This window comes from Sporothrix schenckii (genome assembly GCF_000961545.1).
Source record: "Sporothrix schenckii 1099-18 chromosome Unknown Cont44, whole genome shotgun sequence".
Lineage (NCBI taxonomy): Eukaryota > Fungi > Ascomycota > Sordariomycetes > Ophiostomatales > Ophiostomataceae > Sporothrix > Sporothrix schenckii.
In genome coordinates this window covers 5,775,520-5,792,712 of record NW_015971145.1, presented here as the reverse complement: position 1 = coordinate 5,792,712, position 17,193 = coordinate 5,775,520, and the positions used below count along the sequence as shown (strand labels likewise).

Here is a 17,193-nt window from a genome sequence, read left to right as displayed (position 1 = left end):
TGCCTTTTAAAGAACTCCCCGGACCTTCGTTCACATCCCAACGAAGAGGAGGGGCCTTATTCATTCCCACTTTCGACATCTCGCTCCGGCCAGACACACACTCGCAGCCGTTCACCCCTCTTCGGCATTCCGAGCGTGTCCGAGGCCGTTTGAATATTGGCGAGTCTTACTCCATTCGCCTTCGAGACGCCAACTCACAAACCAGCACTCCCGCTCGCAGCCAGCTCTTGGGGTGTGCCCTTTGTGCCCTCTGTGCCCTTTGCCCTTGTTTGGTACCGACTGGCCACCATGGATGCGAACGACAGCACGTCCTCGGACGACGACCTGCGGGACGAGTCCCCCGAGCCCCAACAGGCTCTGGAGCCCTTGGCCTGTGTGGCCTGTCGTGCGCGTAAGCTCAAGTGCGATCGGACGAAGCCTGCATGCAGTCGCTGCACCAAGGCCACTGATGGCACTGTGTGCGTGTACCCGGAGTCGCGCCGCAAGCCCATGTTCAAGCGCCGTAATGTCAAGGACATTGAGGCTCGTTTAGGTATGTTCGTCCGATCTCGATACCCTCCCTCCTCGTCTGCCCGTCTCTGCTTCCTACCCCGATTCGGGCACTCTTATGAGTTTTGCTCCGCACTGACACGCCCGCAGCCCAGGTGGAAGGCTTGTTGAAGGATGCACCTGGCCTCGACCGCAAGAGGACTGCCGCCGATGAGCACGACTTTGAATCTGCCAGTGGTTCTGCAGTCCGCAACGGCACCGGTCTTTTCTCAGTCATCACTGAAACTGAACTGGACCGCGGACCCAATGATGGAGGTCCGGGTCCGGGCGTCCCTGTTGGCGAGGGTGCCTTCTCCACGGAGCTCATGGACCTCGGCATGTCCGAAGCACCGCCCCCGTATGAGATCATTGAGGTCTTGTAAGTCTGCCTTTGTTGTTTCCTTCGTCGCATGTTGGTTTTTTCTGCACAATGTGCTGATCCGGACCCCCGTGGTAGACACACAGCCTACTTCCAGAACCAGCACATGTTCATTCCCATTGTGCACAAGGCTCGCTACCTCAAGGCGTTCCACTCGGCCCCGCACCTGCGGCCGCCCATGGGCCTGCAGTACGCCATCTGGGCCATGTCCTCGCAGGTGTACCGCAAGTATTCTGGCTTTCACGATGCTTTCTATCGTCGCGCCCGACAGTATCTCGAAAACGACGAGATGAAGGTAACAATGGAGGACAAAACGTCACGTCAGCTGTCGCGGTAGGTGCCATGTACTGACAGGCAAATAGGGCCATGGAGAGCATTTCATTACCATTGGCCATGCGCAGGCATGGGCGCTTCTGGCCGCATACGAAGCGCGTCGCCTCTTCTTCACGCGGGCGGCGATGAGCTGCTCGCGCTGTGTTCGTCTCGTCGGCATGATGGGCCTCAACCGCCTCGACGACGAAACCTCTGGCGATCGTATTGCGTCCACCCTGCAGCCCCCGGCGGACTGGACTGAGCTCGAGGAACGACGACGTGTGTACTGGGGAGCTTTCTGTGTCGACAGCCATGCCTCCATCTCGACCGGTTGGCCTACCCTGATTAATGCCAACGATGTAAGTGGATTTTGCCAGGATCGCTTCCACCAGTTCCTCGCAGACGTTGTAACTCACATGTTGTGTAGGCAACGACACACCTGCCAAGTTCCGAAGAGGCATTTGCGCAAGGCATCCCTCAAGTGTCTTGCACGATCGACAACATCTTTTCAGGGTCGACGTACTCGACATTTTCCACCGCCATCCTTGTGTGCCATCTGTTCAATTCAATCCTGCTTCATGTGCAGCTCAAGCCGAGCGACCGACCAGAGGACTTTGAGTATGGCCCCTTCTGGGAGCGCCACCGCAGCCTCGACACGAAGCTGTCGTCGGCGTTTGTGTTTCTGCCCGAGCGCTACCGCCTGCCAAGCAACTTCCACGACCCGGTCGCTGTGCACACCAACTTGAACTTGCACGCGGCGGTCATTTGTCTGCACAACGCGGCCGTCGAACGGGCCGAGGCCCACAACATGCCGGAGGCGGTCGTCCAGAGCTGCTATGACCGCATGTCGACGGCTGCCCGGGAGATTGTCAACATTATCGAAAGAACGAGCCACATGGCGGGTAGCTATGTAAGTCAGTTGGCGGCTTTTAGAATATCAGGGGAGAGACAAGCGCGTGTTCCGTACTCATACTTTTGTTTGTGCTGTTTAGAAGAGTCCCCTCGCCTCCTTGTCGCTGTACTGCGCCACGTCGGTTTTCGTCTACCAGGCAATGATGCATGAAAAGAACCAGACGCAGGACACCGACGCGGCCGAAACCACGGCGGGCTACATTGCGTTCATTATGCGCTGCATGGACAATGGACGCGCCAACAAGGTCACGCGCCTGTTGCTGCACCAGGCCATCATGGACATTGACCGCAACGGTCTGGCCACGGCCAAGCACTTTTCCTGGTTCGCGCGGTACAGCAGCCGGACTGTCGATGAAGGCCACTATGTACCTGTGCTGGCCCGCTCCGCCGTGTCGCGGCACTCGTGGCAGCAGCCGCCCATGGCCGGCCGGCTGCCGCTGATCAACACCCACAACACCAAAATCATGAAGTCGCAGCAGTGCTGCCCCATCGGCTCCACCAATCTATGTGACTCGTGCCGCAAGATGGAGGCAGCCCAGGCGAGCCGACATGCATCGACGACGATGACAACAACAACAACAACAACAACCAACACGAATGGCGGCGACCTGACAAAGAAGCGGCGACGGCTGCAATCCCCCGAAGCGGCCGAGATGCCATCCATCGACGCCTTCCGCTCGCACTACGGCGGTGCATTTGTCGTCCTGCCACGCCGCGCAGCAAATGTGTCGCCCACACCGTCCGACGAGTCGTCGGACGAAGACGTCGGGTCGAGCGTGCACGCAGGGCCTCCGTCGTCGAGCACCGGCCACAGTAGCGGCAGCAGCGGCCGCAGCTGCTCGCGACCCTCGGCGTCGACGCAGGGGAGCCTGTCCCGGCTCGGTACATCTTCGCTACCAGGCACCGTCCCACCTGGTGTGGGATCCGTGCCGGACAGCATGTCTTTGCCAAAACCGCAGCAGCTGGCCCCTGCGGTCGACGACTTCTTCCCGACCGTTTCGCTGCCTGATCTTTGGGCCGGAACCTCACCGTCCGTTGTCGCAAACGCTAGCCTGGGTGATACGGCCGCGTTCATGGGGCTGTCGAGCGCGTCCAGCGATGGACAGCATGCACAGCCGGGTGGCGGCGTGACGCTGTCGATGGAGCCCCCGCATGACTTCTCGTCAATGAACGAGACCGTCACAGCCGGACTGGATGAGGCCACGATCCAGGTTCTGCTATCGGGTGACACAAGAACTGGCGGCCAATTGGAGGGTCCGGATCCGTGGACGACGTTTTTGCAGGCGGGCGATTTTGACAACACGGACTGGAGCACGATCGACAACCAGTCATGATGGGGGAGAGATGATGAGTGAAGACGGGACGAATTGCTACGATATTGCGTTTGGGGTGGGAGCCCCTTACGAGGCCGAGTCATTCGCTCCTACCTGATACAGAGCATCGTCGTGCAATTTGCGGCCGATGAAGAAGGCTCGATCAGTAGCGAAAGGAATGGAAAGCGGTTGCTGGCACAGAGGAAGGAACGATTGACCCAACACGACTCTGTTAGACGAATACTTTTAGATACCAAGAACTTTTTTTGTAACCATCGCTCATGACACATTTATTGACCCTTTTTTATAGAGAGAATGTGCTTTTTTACGCCGTGTGCCATATTAGTCGACAGCCGTGGGGCATCCAAATGGATCCCAATGGCCGAATCCAGTACAACGAGAAAACGGTCAGAATCCGCCCTGTATTTTTGGTGAGAACTAAGCTCGTATTCGCCTAACGGGGCGTTCGGAGAGCAGCCGATCGTGCTTTCCGTTTCTTCCATATGCCGACTTCTGCTCTTTATCGCCAGAAAGAGAAGGCCAAAACAAACGCCGATTTTTTGTTTTGTTTTGTTTTGTTTTATTTTTGGTTTCGTCAACCCTCCCGGGATGTTTGGATATGCGGCCTTGGTCTGCTTGGCGGCAGTGCTTTTCTGGCTAGACCCCATTCTGCGAGTGGTGGCCCCCTCGGTGCTGGATGCGCCGGTGTTGCGCAAAACGCCGCGGCCGCCGATCAACGAAGCGCTGTTGGCGCTGGAGGACGACTCTTTGGAGACGGAAGACTTGACATGTCCTGACGACGCTTATACGGTGCACATCTTCAGCAAGGCGCCGCTGGTGCTGTACGTCGAGAACTTTCTGTCGCTCGCCGAGCGGCGGCACCTCATTGAGATCAGGTAGGCATAGTGGGAGGGACGGAAACGTTTGCCATAGACCTTCACCTTGGGGACGCGGGTGCTAACTGATTCATAGCGCCCCCATCTATGAGGCGTCGACGGTGACGCACGACGGCGGCGGGACCGTCCAGCGCAACGCCACGGTGCGCGACTCGGAGGTGGCCGTCGTGCCCCGCACAGACGTGGTGCGCTGCATCGAGGGACGGGCACGACGCCTGCAGGGCTGGCGCGACGACTTGTGGATCGAGCGGCTGCGCGTGCAGCGGTACCAGGCGCCGTCGGGGCACTACAGCTACCACTACGACTGGAGCCGATCAGGAGCGGCGACGGGGGGCTGGGGCCGGGTGTCCAGCCTGATGGTGTTTGTGGACGACGGGAGCCTGGACGACAGCGTGGATGGCCGTGAAGCGGTTCCACTGCAAGGCGGCGGGACGGCGTTTCCACGTCTACCGCGGCGAAGTACCGACCGGCGGTGGTGCGCGTTTATTGGGTGTGGGCGCGGGCGTGGTACCGATACCGACAACACAGGCCACGGCGCGGATGACGCAGGCGCAGACGATGCCGAATATTCCAGCACGGACAACTCGACAGGCGTCGTCTTTTTGCCGGTGGTCGGCAATGCTGTATTCTGGGAGAACTTCCGGCCAGACAGCACAGGCCGAGCGTACGAAGAGACGTGGCACGCCGGACTGCGCGTGCGCCAGGGCGTTAAGGTCGGGTTGAACATCTGGAGCTGGGGACGAGTGGACTGAGCGTGGCCGAGTCGCCCGCGAGTCGCCTGCTGCAGCCGCAGAAGCAACGTCGCGATCGTTTCCTTCGGGTTTTCTTCTTCCTTTGTTTTTGTTCTGGGCTTGCTTGCTTTTTCTTTCTTTCTTGAAACACTATGTGACATTCTCCGCACTGCCCAGCGTCTCTAGGCCTTGCTTTCCGCATTGAAAACGTTGCCCACATATTTTTGCTGTGGTTTTCAATGCCTCTTTTCTTCGTCGTTCACCGCTCTTGTTACACCAGGCACGCAAGTCGTCCACGTTTGTGGCTTGTACCAGATGTCTCGTGCCGCACTGTCCCACCTTGTCGTTCTTGTTGCCTTTGTACGCCGTCCTCTGTACTATTATGCAACCAAGATCCAGCGACAGGGCCATGCAGCAGGCAGGGCGAGGCGAGACGCGATGGCAGTGGCCTGTGTGATGGGTGAGAAATGACAGGGCCAGCTGCGAATCGGCAGTGCAGCCTAATGGATCAGGCGGGCCACCTTCAAGCATTCACTGCCAATACGGTGCACGAATTCAGCTTCGAGAAGGCCGTCGTGGTACGAGACCCGCACACAGCATCAGTTGGCTGGGATGCAGACGCCACACAGGATGGGGGTCACAGAGAACACAAAAAGGAGACAAAGAGCGAAGGGGTAAAAGGAAGAACCCTGGTCAATCACGGATGCAGTCCCATACGTTGAGGACGATATCTCAGCGGACAAGAACGGCGCTCTGATGCAGGAAGACTGGTGCATCGTTTCGAAAAAGAGGATGTGCTGAGTTGTCGTTGTGGTCAGCGCATCGCCCAATGAGAAGAAGGTCTCGAGAAGAAAAGCCGCTCGGCATAACTTGACAACTTGACAACTTGACATCAGAGCATCGCATGGACCGTCGCGTGCAGATGGACCGTCGCCTTTTTGTTCAGATTTCGGAGTCTTTATCTCACGGCATAGGGCTACGAATGTGCTCCGTATGCGTGTCTATACGATGTATACCCGAACCACCTTCCGACCTCGAAACAGCCGTCCGTCAACGTCCATTCTCGTACCAGCTGCCGAACAAAACCAGGGGCTTCCTTGTTGACAGCCGCTGAAATAAAAGAGCCAAGTGCAGACACGGGCACTACTGATGCACAGAATCTTTTGTTTGTCTCTGTGTTTGTGTATGCATGCAAAGCGGCGTTGCATTCCATTCTGCAATGTCCCCGTCTAGGGCAACAATTCGCGCTCCTCGTTTGCCTTGACGGAGCTGTCAAGTCAGGCTCAACCGCGGATCGGCATGATTTACTGCCAGCTCCCCCGGTTTCTCCTGAGTCTCGGATGTTTGAGACTGGGCCGGGCGATTATCCATCGATCCATGTCTCTCCTTCCCCTTTTTTTTGATCGTTCTCCATTCACGATACAACCCGCCAGACATTCATCCGACAGAAAGAGTGGAGAGGTCCTAGCCATGGGTGGGGGACATAGGAAACGGGCGGACCAGATCTTTGCAGAGGACACGGCACGGCAGAAGGGAAATATTGTCTGTTCTGAAATCCTGAACCTGAAAACCAGGCTGCCGGGATGTTGAGCAATTGTGCAGAGGCAATTTAATTGTGGGAGGACCCTGGCGTTCGATGTCTTCTTTCATTGACCCAGCCAGCCTATGCGGTCGTTTCAACCTCGTCAACATTTTGCCGCCCGTACGACATGTCCCGCTGCCGAAACATTGTTGACAGCACGCCGATACAACTGCATGATCTTTGATCCCTCTTCCATTCTGCTTGTCTTTTTTTCCTGTCGTCCTTTTCTCCCTTGTGTCTTCAGTCTTGTCCCTGTCCAACCTACCCTGGTCCTGGCCATACACTAGCGATGGCAGCAATAGCGGGAAGAGAGCGCATATCCAGTCGTCGCCCCTGGTCCATTTGGCAATGCGGTTGCTTTATTTTCTATTTTACATACGTCGTACGACATCCTTTTTTCCATGTAACCCACTACTGTAGCTGAAGTTTGTGTCGTTTTTTCCTCTTGCATCTGGTCTTTTCGACCTAATTTTGGGGGGCTCAAGCGCCTGCATGCATAAGACCTGCATGAAGAGAAGGGGTGCATCTATTTTGTTACTTGTTTTTTTGGTGGACGGAGTACACAGTATGTGCCACGTACGGAGTCCAAGTATAACTACTCAAGTGCGAGGTATATGAGGTATATGAGGTATATTGTGCTCCAGGTATAATATCAGACAGATGTGTACTTTGTAAGGGCCTTGAACGAAACTGTGCTTTTCATTTTTGTATCTGTTTTTGTCGTCTACTTCAGCAGGATTTGTTTGGTCTACATCCCAGACAGGGATTCCCTTGCCAAGTGAAGACAATCTATGCGTCTACGATCTGTTCGACAGATGGGCAGTGTGCAGCTTCAATAGGACAGACGACAAATTCACGTCCAACGCGGATACCACATATATCTTGCGGACGATATCATGCAGTTGGCAAAGCTCACGTTCTGTCTGCCAAGGGGCAGTCGTCTGTCGTCTATTGTTGACTGGCAGCAAGCTCTCGTTTAGTTCCTTTATGTTTCTTTGGTTCGTGCTAACTGACAGCGTGTCGTACAGACAGTAGAGTCGACAGCCACCGTATCTTGGCCTATGGAAATTATCCAGACTGTAATACAGACGAGGTCCGTGTCAGTACTTTCCAGTTCATTTTGCCATCCCCCCGTAAATCGCCGGCTCGTTGTCTCGTTCAGCGACGCATTGTCCCGAGACAAAAGACGACAATAGACAGCAGTGGACAGAGACAACAGAGAAACCAAAGAAAGCAAAGAGAGGACCTTGTTGACCTGGATCGAACGTCTGTCTGGAAAGACCGATGTATGTGTCCACTGCGTCATGTACTCTGTACATGGCCCCCATTCGCAGCGTTTCAGAGTCATTGTTCCGTTCGGTTAGACCTGGGCTCGACAGCTGTAGTCCACCGAAAATGAAAAGAAAAAAAGAAAGAAAAAATAGCGCAACAGGCTCGATCTTGGACAGCAGAAAGATTAGCTGACACTTTGACAGATGTCTAATTTCGGAAGGTCGAGAACCGTCCAAATACGACATGCGGCATATTTCATCAGGGTGTGTATGTCGGAGGACATGTCCATTCACTACTGAGTATGCAGTCATGCCAAGCACTGGGAATGTCTGTATTGCATGCGGAGGAGGGTCCTGTGAGAGCGGCCAGGTGGCGGTCGAAGTGGAGAAGCATAGCTCGCAAGTGTCAAAAGTATGTCACTAAAAAGAAAACCCTCAAATATCACAAGTAATTCGCACGCAGCCTCGGATGTTCTCGTTGGGACATTAGGCCATTTGCCAACGGGAGTCTTGCAGGGCGTTTGTAAATTTGACTGTAAAAAGAAAAGGCCGTGACCGAAACATACATCTTGCAGAAATGGAACAAATACGAATTCATAAAGCAGAACAGCGACTAACAACATAACAAGGTATCAAGGAAATAAGGTAACAAATAATCCAGACGCCAGGCCATCTACCTGCGAGTAGCATTTTATATGAGACACACCGACCGGCTTCCATTACACAAAGGCAGTCCATACAAACACGCTCTGGTCTGATTGTAGTTATTTAATAATCGTGCTTTAGTTTATATTTCTATATTCCACGTCCTTCTCAATGCTTACAGCAAGATAACAGATGCGTGCGACAGGCCCTCACTTGCACAAATATAACAAACACGAGATGCTCATTCTCGTACAGCACACTCGCACAGCACTTGACGTATCCGAGAACCTACGACAGTAAGAGGGTTGGCTGCTTTTGTACAAGGCCCATGCTGTGTGCTCTGTATGACGCTGCTCTGTACACGCTGACCCGTCACCGCTCTTTCAGGTGACAGGCGATGTTTTCTATGCGGTGTCACTACCCAGTATATGTTCTTTTTTTTGTAAAAAAAAAAATCATTTATTTGGAAGACGCAGGGGTGGCTGTATGCGTCGTTGGTAGAACGAGCTACAACGCGACGCCGACATCCCAAGGACTGGTCCATCAGCAACATGGCTGTGCCCATCACCCTTTGCTGCCACATGCCGATTGTTGGACCTTGACAACGTGCCGTCGGCTCCCGCTGCCTGGCCATGTGTTTCTCGATCCCATATGCCTGTCTTGCGTTTCGAGTTTGTGTTTGCGTTTTGTGCATCGTCTTCTTGCATCTTGTGTCGTGCGCCTTTTGTCTTGCGTCTTGACCGCCATGGTTTGTGTACACGGCAACCGGAGACATGTGCTTTGTCAACCATGACATATCTTGTGCCACAGAACACAGAACGTTGGCAGAAACCGATCTACAGCCATTTCTCGGAGACACAATCTTGACCATCTGACGACTCGTCATTTTCCGTGAGGATTTCTGTGCAACGTACGGTGCAGTTTATGCTGGACAGCATATCATCGAAGCACGGCGCGTAGCGGAGCGAATATGCCAAGAGGAAAGTAAAACTCTCCAAAGTACGCCGTATTCGTGAACAGAATATAACATAACATCGCACTGGCAGAGCTAATCATGAGAGGACGCAGATGAGTATGTTCAGAGAGAGAGAGAGAAACAACAGAAAGACGTGTGTGCTGGTCGAGAGAGCTTCACACACAAAATCTTCAGGACGGCCTATCCTTTTCTTGATTGGCTGTTGGCCCCTTTTGGCTGTTTCAACGTATATCGGTCATCTGGGCACATACTACTGTCGTATTATGTATGTCGTACAGGAATACTCCGTACGATGCATGTTCTTTCCTCCGCATTCCAAGTGGCCCATCTTCCCGCCCCCTGTCTCCCCTTGTCTCTCTGCTCGGAAGCTGCCGGGGTGTGAGGCCAGGCCAAGCCGAGCAAGAATACGACGCTGGAGGAATTGAGGAATTGAGGAATTTCTCCGTTTTTAGGTGGTCTGGTTCTAACCAAATTGCAATGGCTGTCTCCAGCGTACGGAGTATGTTGTATGCCGTTCGTTGCACAGAGAGACAGAAAGGGTATCATTACTGCCATTCATCTGCTCTTGGGCTCCGTATTTTTGTCGATTTTGATGAATGAGTCCGCGACGCCCGAAAACGAGAAGCATGGGCCAGTTACCTGTCCTGTTTTCCAATTGTACCTATTTGGTATAAAAATAGTTAGTTTTTCGTTACAACGTCGTTTTTGGACGTACAACGTATTGTATTTACTTTTATTTTGTCCATGTACAGCGGTGTCTTGGGGGACGAGAGTCCACTTTGGATGACATCCCCCATCGTATCGTCAGGAGATGATGGATGGACCAGGGGGAAGACCCGCTCCATCTTCCTGTCAGGCAAGGCAAGCAGGGGAGGAGCAGGGCAGTTAGGTCTTGGCCAGCGAGGATTTGCTTCTCTGAATAGCCTGTCCACTGGCCGAGCGTCTTGTTGCACTTGTTTCTGACATGCATTTGAAGACAGGAAAGGGGTTTCTATTTTCTGTCACTACGGTGTACGACTCATATTAGCCCATGCACATTCATACGTTGTATTTCCACGCACCCCCCTATCCCCTATTCCCTAAGCCGTACATGTACATCGTTTGTAATAATAAAAAGGATCCCTTAGTTTCAAGAAGTTTAAGAAGAACACAGCAATGTAGCAGTGGCCTGGGCGATGTTGAGTAGGCTGCTGCTGAGATTAACGCGAGCCCCCCAAATAAAAGGAAACGAAAACAAAAAAGGACTCTCTGAATTTCTATTTTTGATTGCCAATGTAGTGTCGCTTGGATCTGGGTGTATGTACAGTGAGAGAATTGCCATTTCTTTTGTCTTCTCATTTTACGCCACAAATGCGTCGTACTGAGGGTTAAATTTAGTTCCTTGCGATGCTTCCCGCCTTGTCTGAGCGTTCGCTGCAATGTCCTATCATTTCAATTATTCCACAGAGAATACGATGTATATCCACCTTTTCTGAACCTTTCGACACTGCGGTAATATTCGCACACAAACACAAAAGTGCAGAAAAGATGCAGACGGCGTGCGTCGAATACATGGTGACCTTGGCCGAGTCTAGCATGCGTTTTCCTTGCGTCCAACAGTCTCTATCAAATGTGGTTCTTCGGATTTATTCTAGTTGTTGTATTTTCCCTTGCGCTGTCCTGGCGCACTTCAAAGAGTAGTCCTCGCCATGCCTTATTGTCTGTTCGTTATTAATTGTATTAGACCCGAAAACAATGACGGCCAATAGTTCCAGCCGTCTGTGGACCAGACAAGACTCGGTCTTGGTGAGGGAAGAAAAATCAAGTGGCGAGGCCAGAGAAGACGTTAGCCAGGATGGTGTCAAAAATTCCCCGATGCAGGCAACGAGAAAGAGATGGTTCAAGGGGTCTTGGTTTGCGGGTTGCAGCGGGATGGGTTATTCACCCCTCCCCCATGTTTCGAAACAAGTCTTCCTCGTCACTTTCATGAAAGTCGTCCTTTCTCCTGCTTCCCCCTTTCCCCTTTTCAGCGCCCTCTTCTGCCAGGACCTTGTACAGGACGTAACTTGGTCAGAGCCTGTCATCGGTCCTTCTCCCTTGCAAAACATTTGACAAGGACATATTCCTTCTCTTTGGCTCAGGCTATGTTGGAAGGGTGGACGTGGCGGAGCCGCGGTCTGCAACAGAGCGTCGAAATTCCACACATGTCAGTGACACTGCCTCTGTTGATTCGTTGCGGTCCCATACTACTTCGTATGCACTTGAATTTCCCATTTTGGGCTGTCTTTTGTTCGTCGTTTGAAAATTATTATATCATGTCTAAAAAGCATGTGTCTGTATATTCCGAGACGAGCGTGTATGGGGTATAGAAGTTTTTGACGCCTCGTTACAGCATTTCATAATCGTCGTGGTACTAGAATGGTCCTACCAGCTTTCGCGCGCTCAATAGTCGTCGTCACTGGCCGGACTGATGTGGCGTGGGTCAACGAGGTGGTGGTGCTCATTGCCTGGGTAGAGAGATGGTGGCCGTGACTCCAATTGCCGGTCATACGATCCGTATATACGCTCCGGTGACGTGTACATCCGTTCATTGGGAAGCGCGTAACCCTTGTGCCGCATTTCTCCGGGACTCATGCCTGGAGCGTTGCTGGAGCTGCCGTGGCCACCATCAATGACGCCGCCCCTACCGCTCATACTCGAGCCCATGCCTCCGCCGCCACCACTACGGCCGCCAGACATGGCACCGGACACAGCGCGGACGTTGTTGATCATGGCCGGCAAGTGGCGCCGCCGTGCATTGATAAACCAGTTGCTGATCTGGTCTGTAAATACAAAAAGACAAAAAAAATTGGTTAGTTAACCGTTGCTGGTTCATGCCCAATCGCAAAAAACCAAGCACAAATTGAAAAAAAAAGGACGACAACCGTCCGAAACTAAAACTCAAAGTTGACTTACTCATTTGAAGACCCGTCTGCTGCATGAGCTCCTGTTTTTCATCTTCAGACGGGTACGGGTGGTGGAGGTGTTCGGAGAACCAGGCCCGCAGCTTGTCGGTTGTCTCCTTGGGTAGGTTTCCACGCCGCTTTCGCTGCTTGTTGTTGTCGAGACGGCCACTGTTGACACCACCCAGCATTCCACCGTGGCTGCTCATGGCGCCCTGGCTGCTGGACATGCCGCGTCCACGGAACTCGTTGCTGCCGTAGTAGCTGTCTGGCTGATGACGGTGGTAGGAAGACATCGGTCTAGACGGGTGTCGGTCGAACGAGGAACTGGCACCGGACGACGAAGCGGACGGTGGGAAGACAGCCCGGTCGAAGCTGCCGATCGAGCCACCGGACAAAGACTGGGTGCGAGAAGGGTGCTGCTGGTACGGGCCAGGCACACTGCCGTGTGCATGATGCGGTGGGTGTGGCGCGTGCGGCTGGTGGTGCGGGTGGTCGTCCATCATGTGAGGGAGAGCGGGAAGAGGGGGCCGGCCGGAGCCCGAGAAGTGGCTGGCAGAGTCTGTATACCGTCTGGACGACCACGGCTCTCCGTCGGTCATAGCACTATAGGCAGACGACGAAGGCGGCGACGATCCGACAGAGGTGGTAGCCGCTCCCTCCGTCATGCCAGACGACTCGCTGTGGTGGTACGACATGCCGCTGCTGTATCCTCGGGGGATCTGGTTGTAGCGTTCCTCGCGCTCCGCGTCGCCAACGGGTCTGCGCGTCTCCCGTTCGTTGTCGTTGGAGAGGACATAGATGTTGTCTCGCGATCCAGCGAGTGATTCGTTTGCTGACTTGGGCGAGTGAGACCGCCTTTGGGGTCCCGACGGCACCGACGTCGCCCTCGACGATGCTGTGGTGCTGTCCGAAGGACCAGAATAGTAAAAGCTCAGTGCTTCGCGAATTGGCGGTAGAGAGAAAGACGTCGACTCCGCGTATCGTCCAGCTGCTACTCCGGGGTACTGTGATGGTAGTTGGCTGCCGTTGCGCAATGCGCTGGGGCTGCTCGGCTCGAAGGCCGGGCGTGAAGTCGGGACACCTCGCATAATGGCAACGGTCATGTCGGTCACTGACTGCGTGATTTATGGGTGTTGGCTTGGGTGCCTAGAATATCAGGACGCTGTTCGATGCCGCAGGTGGTGCTACGCCATGCCCTCGAGGGAAGTCTGCGTGTGTGTCGGAGGCGAGCGCTCTGATGAGACGACAACGTCGAAGTAAAAAGAAGAAAGCAGCTGTTAGGAGGTGCGGAGCGGAAAGTAATTAAGAGATGCGGCAAACCAAGTCGAGACTATGTGGTGTTTGTAAAGGAGGTAGACTGTGTCCAGCACGTCCGTGTTTGAGATATCGTGTGCCCAAGAGCGGGTATTAATACAGTAGAGAGAGAAAGGAGGACGGCGAGGGGGATGAAGAAATAGTGTTGGCAAAATTATATATGTCGAAGGATGGTGAAAGCCGATAATCACGGTGGAGAGAGCCGAGACTAAGATGAAGAATGAAGAGAAGAAGGAAAGGTATCGATCGATCGTCCTCTAACCAGACCAGGAGAAACAAACAAGAAGTAACGGGAAATAATATCCCTTTATACGGAAAGATATAGAAAGGAGTAAGCAAGAGGAGAACCTTTTGAGAAAAAGCCCTGGTGCAAATGCCAGAAACAATGAAGACGAGGCAGAGGAATGAAAAGGGTGAGACCGGGGGCGGCAGGTTGGCAGACTATGTAGTGGTCGAGAACGGTGGAGGATATGCTCTGTAGAATGGGCCGGGAGTTGACGTGAAGAGGAAGACGGAGAAAAGAAAAAAGTTCTGGACATGCGTGCGCGTAGTAATATAGGCCCACTATGACTTGTGCCCATCGGGGGAGTGAAGACAGGAAGGTACGAGTAAACAAAACCCTGTCACGCTGAGGAAAGTAGTCACTGTTACTTGTGCAGAGGCAGGTGCTGGTGGACAGCTGGAAAGGGAAACAGGGCGTGTTAGTAGAGGAAGGAGCCACCGGGGAGAGGGGTGGCGTGCGAGTGACGGACGCCGTGCGAGGAAACTTCGATGGGGTGACAGACCAGGCCGGGCCAGCCTTGGGAGGACAGACCCAAGAGGCGAATGGCGAATGGTAATTATCTCACAAGCAACAGGCAGGGGCGACCCAAGGCTTGAACGCCAAAAGGGTGACATGTAAATAATGACCCAAAGGTACTACACTAAAAAAGAAGCACTAGAAAGGTTTTAAACAACGGACAGTGTTGTAGCCCTGGACAGCCCTTGTCGCGCTGTTCCTTGTCCTGTCCAGCCCTGGTCAGATCGCTCCAAGTAAGTGGGGGAAGTCACTGGTCTCTGATCGCCCTGCTAGGTAAGCTTAGCCTGTTGGAGCGATCGCGCATGAGTAGAACATGGCCAGAAGCCCAGAAGCCCAGAAGCAAAGCCCAGAAGCCAAACAGAGTTCTGCCACTATGTCCCTTTTTCCTTTTCTGCTTCATTTTTTCACATTTCCGAGTGCTTAGGCTCGTTTCTTCGGGCGCTTTACCCCTTTTTGACCTGTTTTCAGCTCGTTCTCTCTCGCCGCCCCGATGCCCTTTTGTTCCCTTTTATCCCAGAGATCGCCTGTGCTCGGAGCATATGTTTAGCTGCACATTCTCGGCTGCCTCGTCCCTGCGTAGGGCAGTCCAGTCCACGGCGTGTGGACTGGGCCACCGACAGGCAAGGCCGTTCAGTGACTGGTTGCTGGGCCATCATCACTCTGTGTCTAGAAGGGCGCAGCGCGGCGATACATGATGCATGAATCTTGACCAAGTATGTCGTATTACTCCGTACGACGGTCCTTGCTCGACACATGTCTGCACTGGGCTGCAAGTCTTGTGTTGGTGCTTGGGAATGGAGGGATCATTACGGAAAGTAAGACACGCTAGGGGCTCCCCAAACAATAAGACATCCTAGACACTGGCACAGGGCACGGACATGGGGCGACAGAAACAGAAACAACGGGTTGTAACGTGGATTTGCTGATCGACCAAGATTGTAATTGGATTTGACATGCCAGGAGGAGCCGCCATGATCGACTCCGCTTGCGATTTGCACGACATGCACCGAGGAATCGACAACTACGGTTGGAGTCTAAGAAAAGCAAAAGGAGAAAAAAAACAAGAAGAACAATAAAACAAGGGGAAACTGGAGAAAGTCGGCCTTTGGCAATGCAGAATGTCGGAACGGACCCAACATCAAGGGGAACCGTGGGGGACGCATCCAGGCTCAGGGCACCCGGAACTGGTAAAGCATAGATTCTCAAAGGGCAACACGAAAGAGCACGAACGCCGGCGGCAGCGTGTGGACTGAGCACAAAAAGGGTGTCTGCCAAGCAGAAGCCAAAACAGTGGCCGAGGCAAACGACTGGGGAACGAGGGAGGTGCTCGATGCTGATGCTGGTCAGCAAGGAGGTGGCGGACAATGCTGAAAAAGAAACTATCAAGCGTCAAGGTGCTCTGCTCAAGAAAAGAAGAAAGCAAAATACATATGCTGTGGAAAGGGCACCATGGAGTGGCAGAGGCGAGATCTGACCCAAGCCTCTGGGCAATGAGAACGAGGTGTAAGCATGAAGGCCAGAGCGCAGTATTGTGCATCATGCTATGGCTGTCTTTACATTTGTGAAGAAATGCAGACACAGGATACTCTCAAAAGCCAGAGGTAAACCTGCCACTGCGTCCTCATCACTCGCAGGTCCATCACCTTCCTAACTTATTATTCCCTGGCCTCGCCGTACTTTCAGAGCATGGATGTTCCGTCCATCTTCAGGTGAATTGTCCAATGAGGTTTCAGAACCTTCTGTCGTACTCCTTGGTTCTTTCTTCCCGGTTGCTCCACTGGTCGTCAGGCCATCTATCACCGCCAGCCAGCCTCAGCGTCGAACTTGACGTTGTCAGTCAGAAGAACCAGGTGTCACCAGTCCAGGCCCAGGGCAAGGTATGAAGTGAGCCATGTAAAAGGAGATGTGTTGCACGAGAATGAGAGAGAAGAATGCAGAAAAAAAAAAGCAAGACCACAGCCACATCATGATCATCCACGTTTCATTCTATTTGCACAGGCCAACAGGAGCGGCCAGGGGTTGAGAATGGGCGGATATAATCATAGCCAGCTCGTAGCTCGTTTCTAGCAGTTTAGTCTGGTGAATACAGTAGCGGCCGCTGGCCAGGCGTAACTGCAATACACAAGAACGACGTGGCAGATGGGACTCCCGAGACATCACCAGGATGTTGTATCCCGTTATGAGCGGAATATTTCGTAGACGTCCTCCAAGACGTGCTCTGTACACGCCTACATTTTACATCTTACGAAACCATGGCATCTTACAGGCTTGGCTACGGGGCTGCAAGAAAGATGCTCTGCATACTCCGTATGGCCCCTGTCCTTGTCTGGTCGTTTTTGTTTGGACATGCCCCCTTTTTTGTACGTTTACGGAGTAGGCCTGAAAAAGCACAGGCTGGGAGTGGGTACGGAGTACTTCGTGCTGTGGCGGAAATGGCTGCAACTCTGTAAGTATAATGCTTGTCGAGAAGGCAATAGACTTCCGTCCCCGAGCAATGTATGTCGTACGACTTATTTTGAAAAGAAAACAACAACCTCGACTCCACAGAAAAGGAAATCAAAGTGTGATGCTGGAGTAGCATTTTATGTTGTCTTGGGTGTAATTAACATCG

The 17,193-nt window shown here is 53.2% G+C and overlaps 3 protein-coding genes across 3 annotated transcripts; 2 read left to right on the top strand and 1 right to left on the bottom strand.

The window, feature by feature from the left end:
• Positions 1-288: 288 nt before the first annotated feature.
• On the top strand, positions 289-3,465 carry SPSK_08426 (C6 transcription factor Prf; the record flags this gene model as incomplete). Its single annotated transcript, XM_016735024.1, has 6 exons — positions 289-532; positions 640-907; positions 986-1,202; positions 1,270-1,578; positions 1,647-2,129; positions 2,212-3,465. 6 exons carry the CDS (start codon positions 289-291, stop codon positions 3,463-3,465), a joined length of 2,775 nt encoding a protein of 924 aa, XP_016588543.1.
• Positions 3,466-4,053: 588 nt separating this feature from the next.
• On the top strand, positions 4,054-5,092 carry SPSK_09528 (prolyl 4-hydroxylase; the record flags this gene model as incomplete). Its single annotated transcript, XM_016736100.1, has 2 exons — positions 4,054-4,340; positions 4,417-5,092. 2 exons carry the CDS (start codon positions 4,054-4,056, stop codon positions 5,090-5,092), a joined length of 963 nt encoding a protein of 320 aa, XP_016588542.1.
• A 6,874-nt stretch (positions 5,093-11,966) lies between these two features.
• On the bottom strand, positions 11,967-13,572 carry SPSK_09077 (uncharacterized protein; the record flags this gene model as incomplete). Its single annotated transcript, XM_016735657.1, has 2 exons — positions 11,967-12,346; positions 12,480-13,572. 2 exons carry the CDS (start codon positions 13,570-13,572, stop codon positions 11,967-11,969), a joined length of 1,473 nt encoding a protein of 490 aa, XP_016588541.1.
• Positions 13,573-17,193: the final 3,621 nt, after the last annotated feature.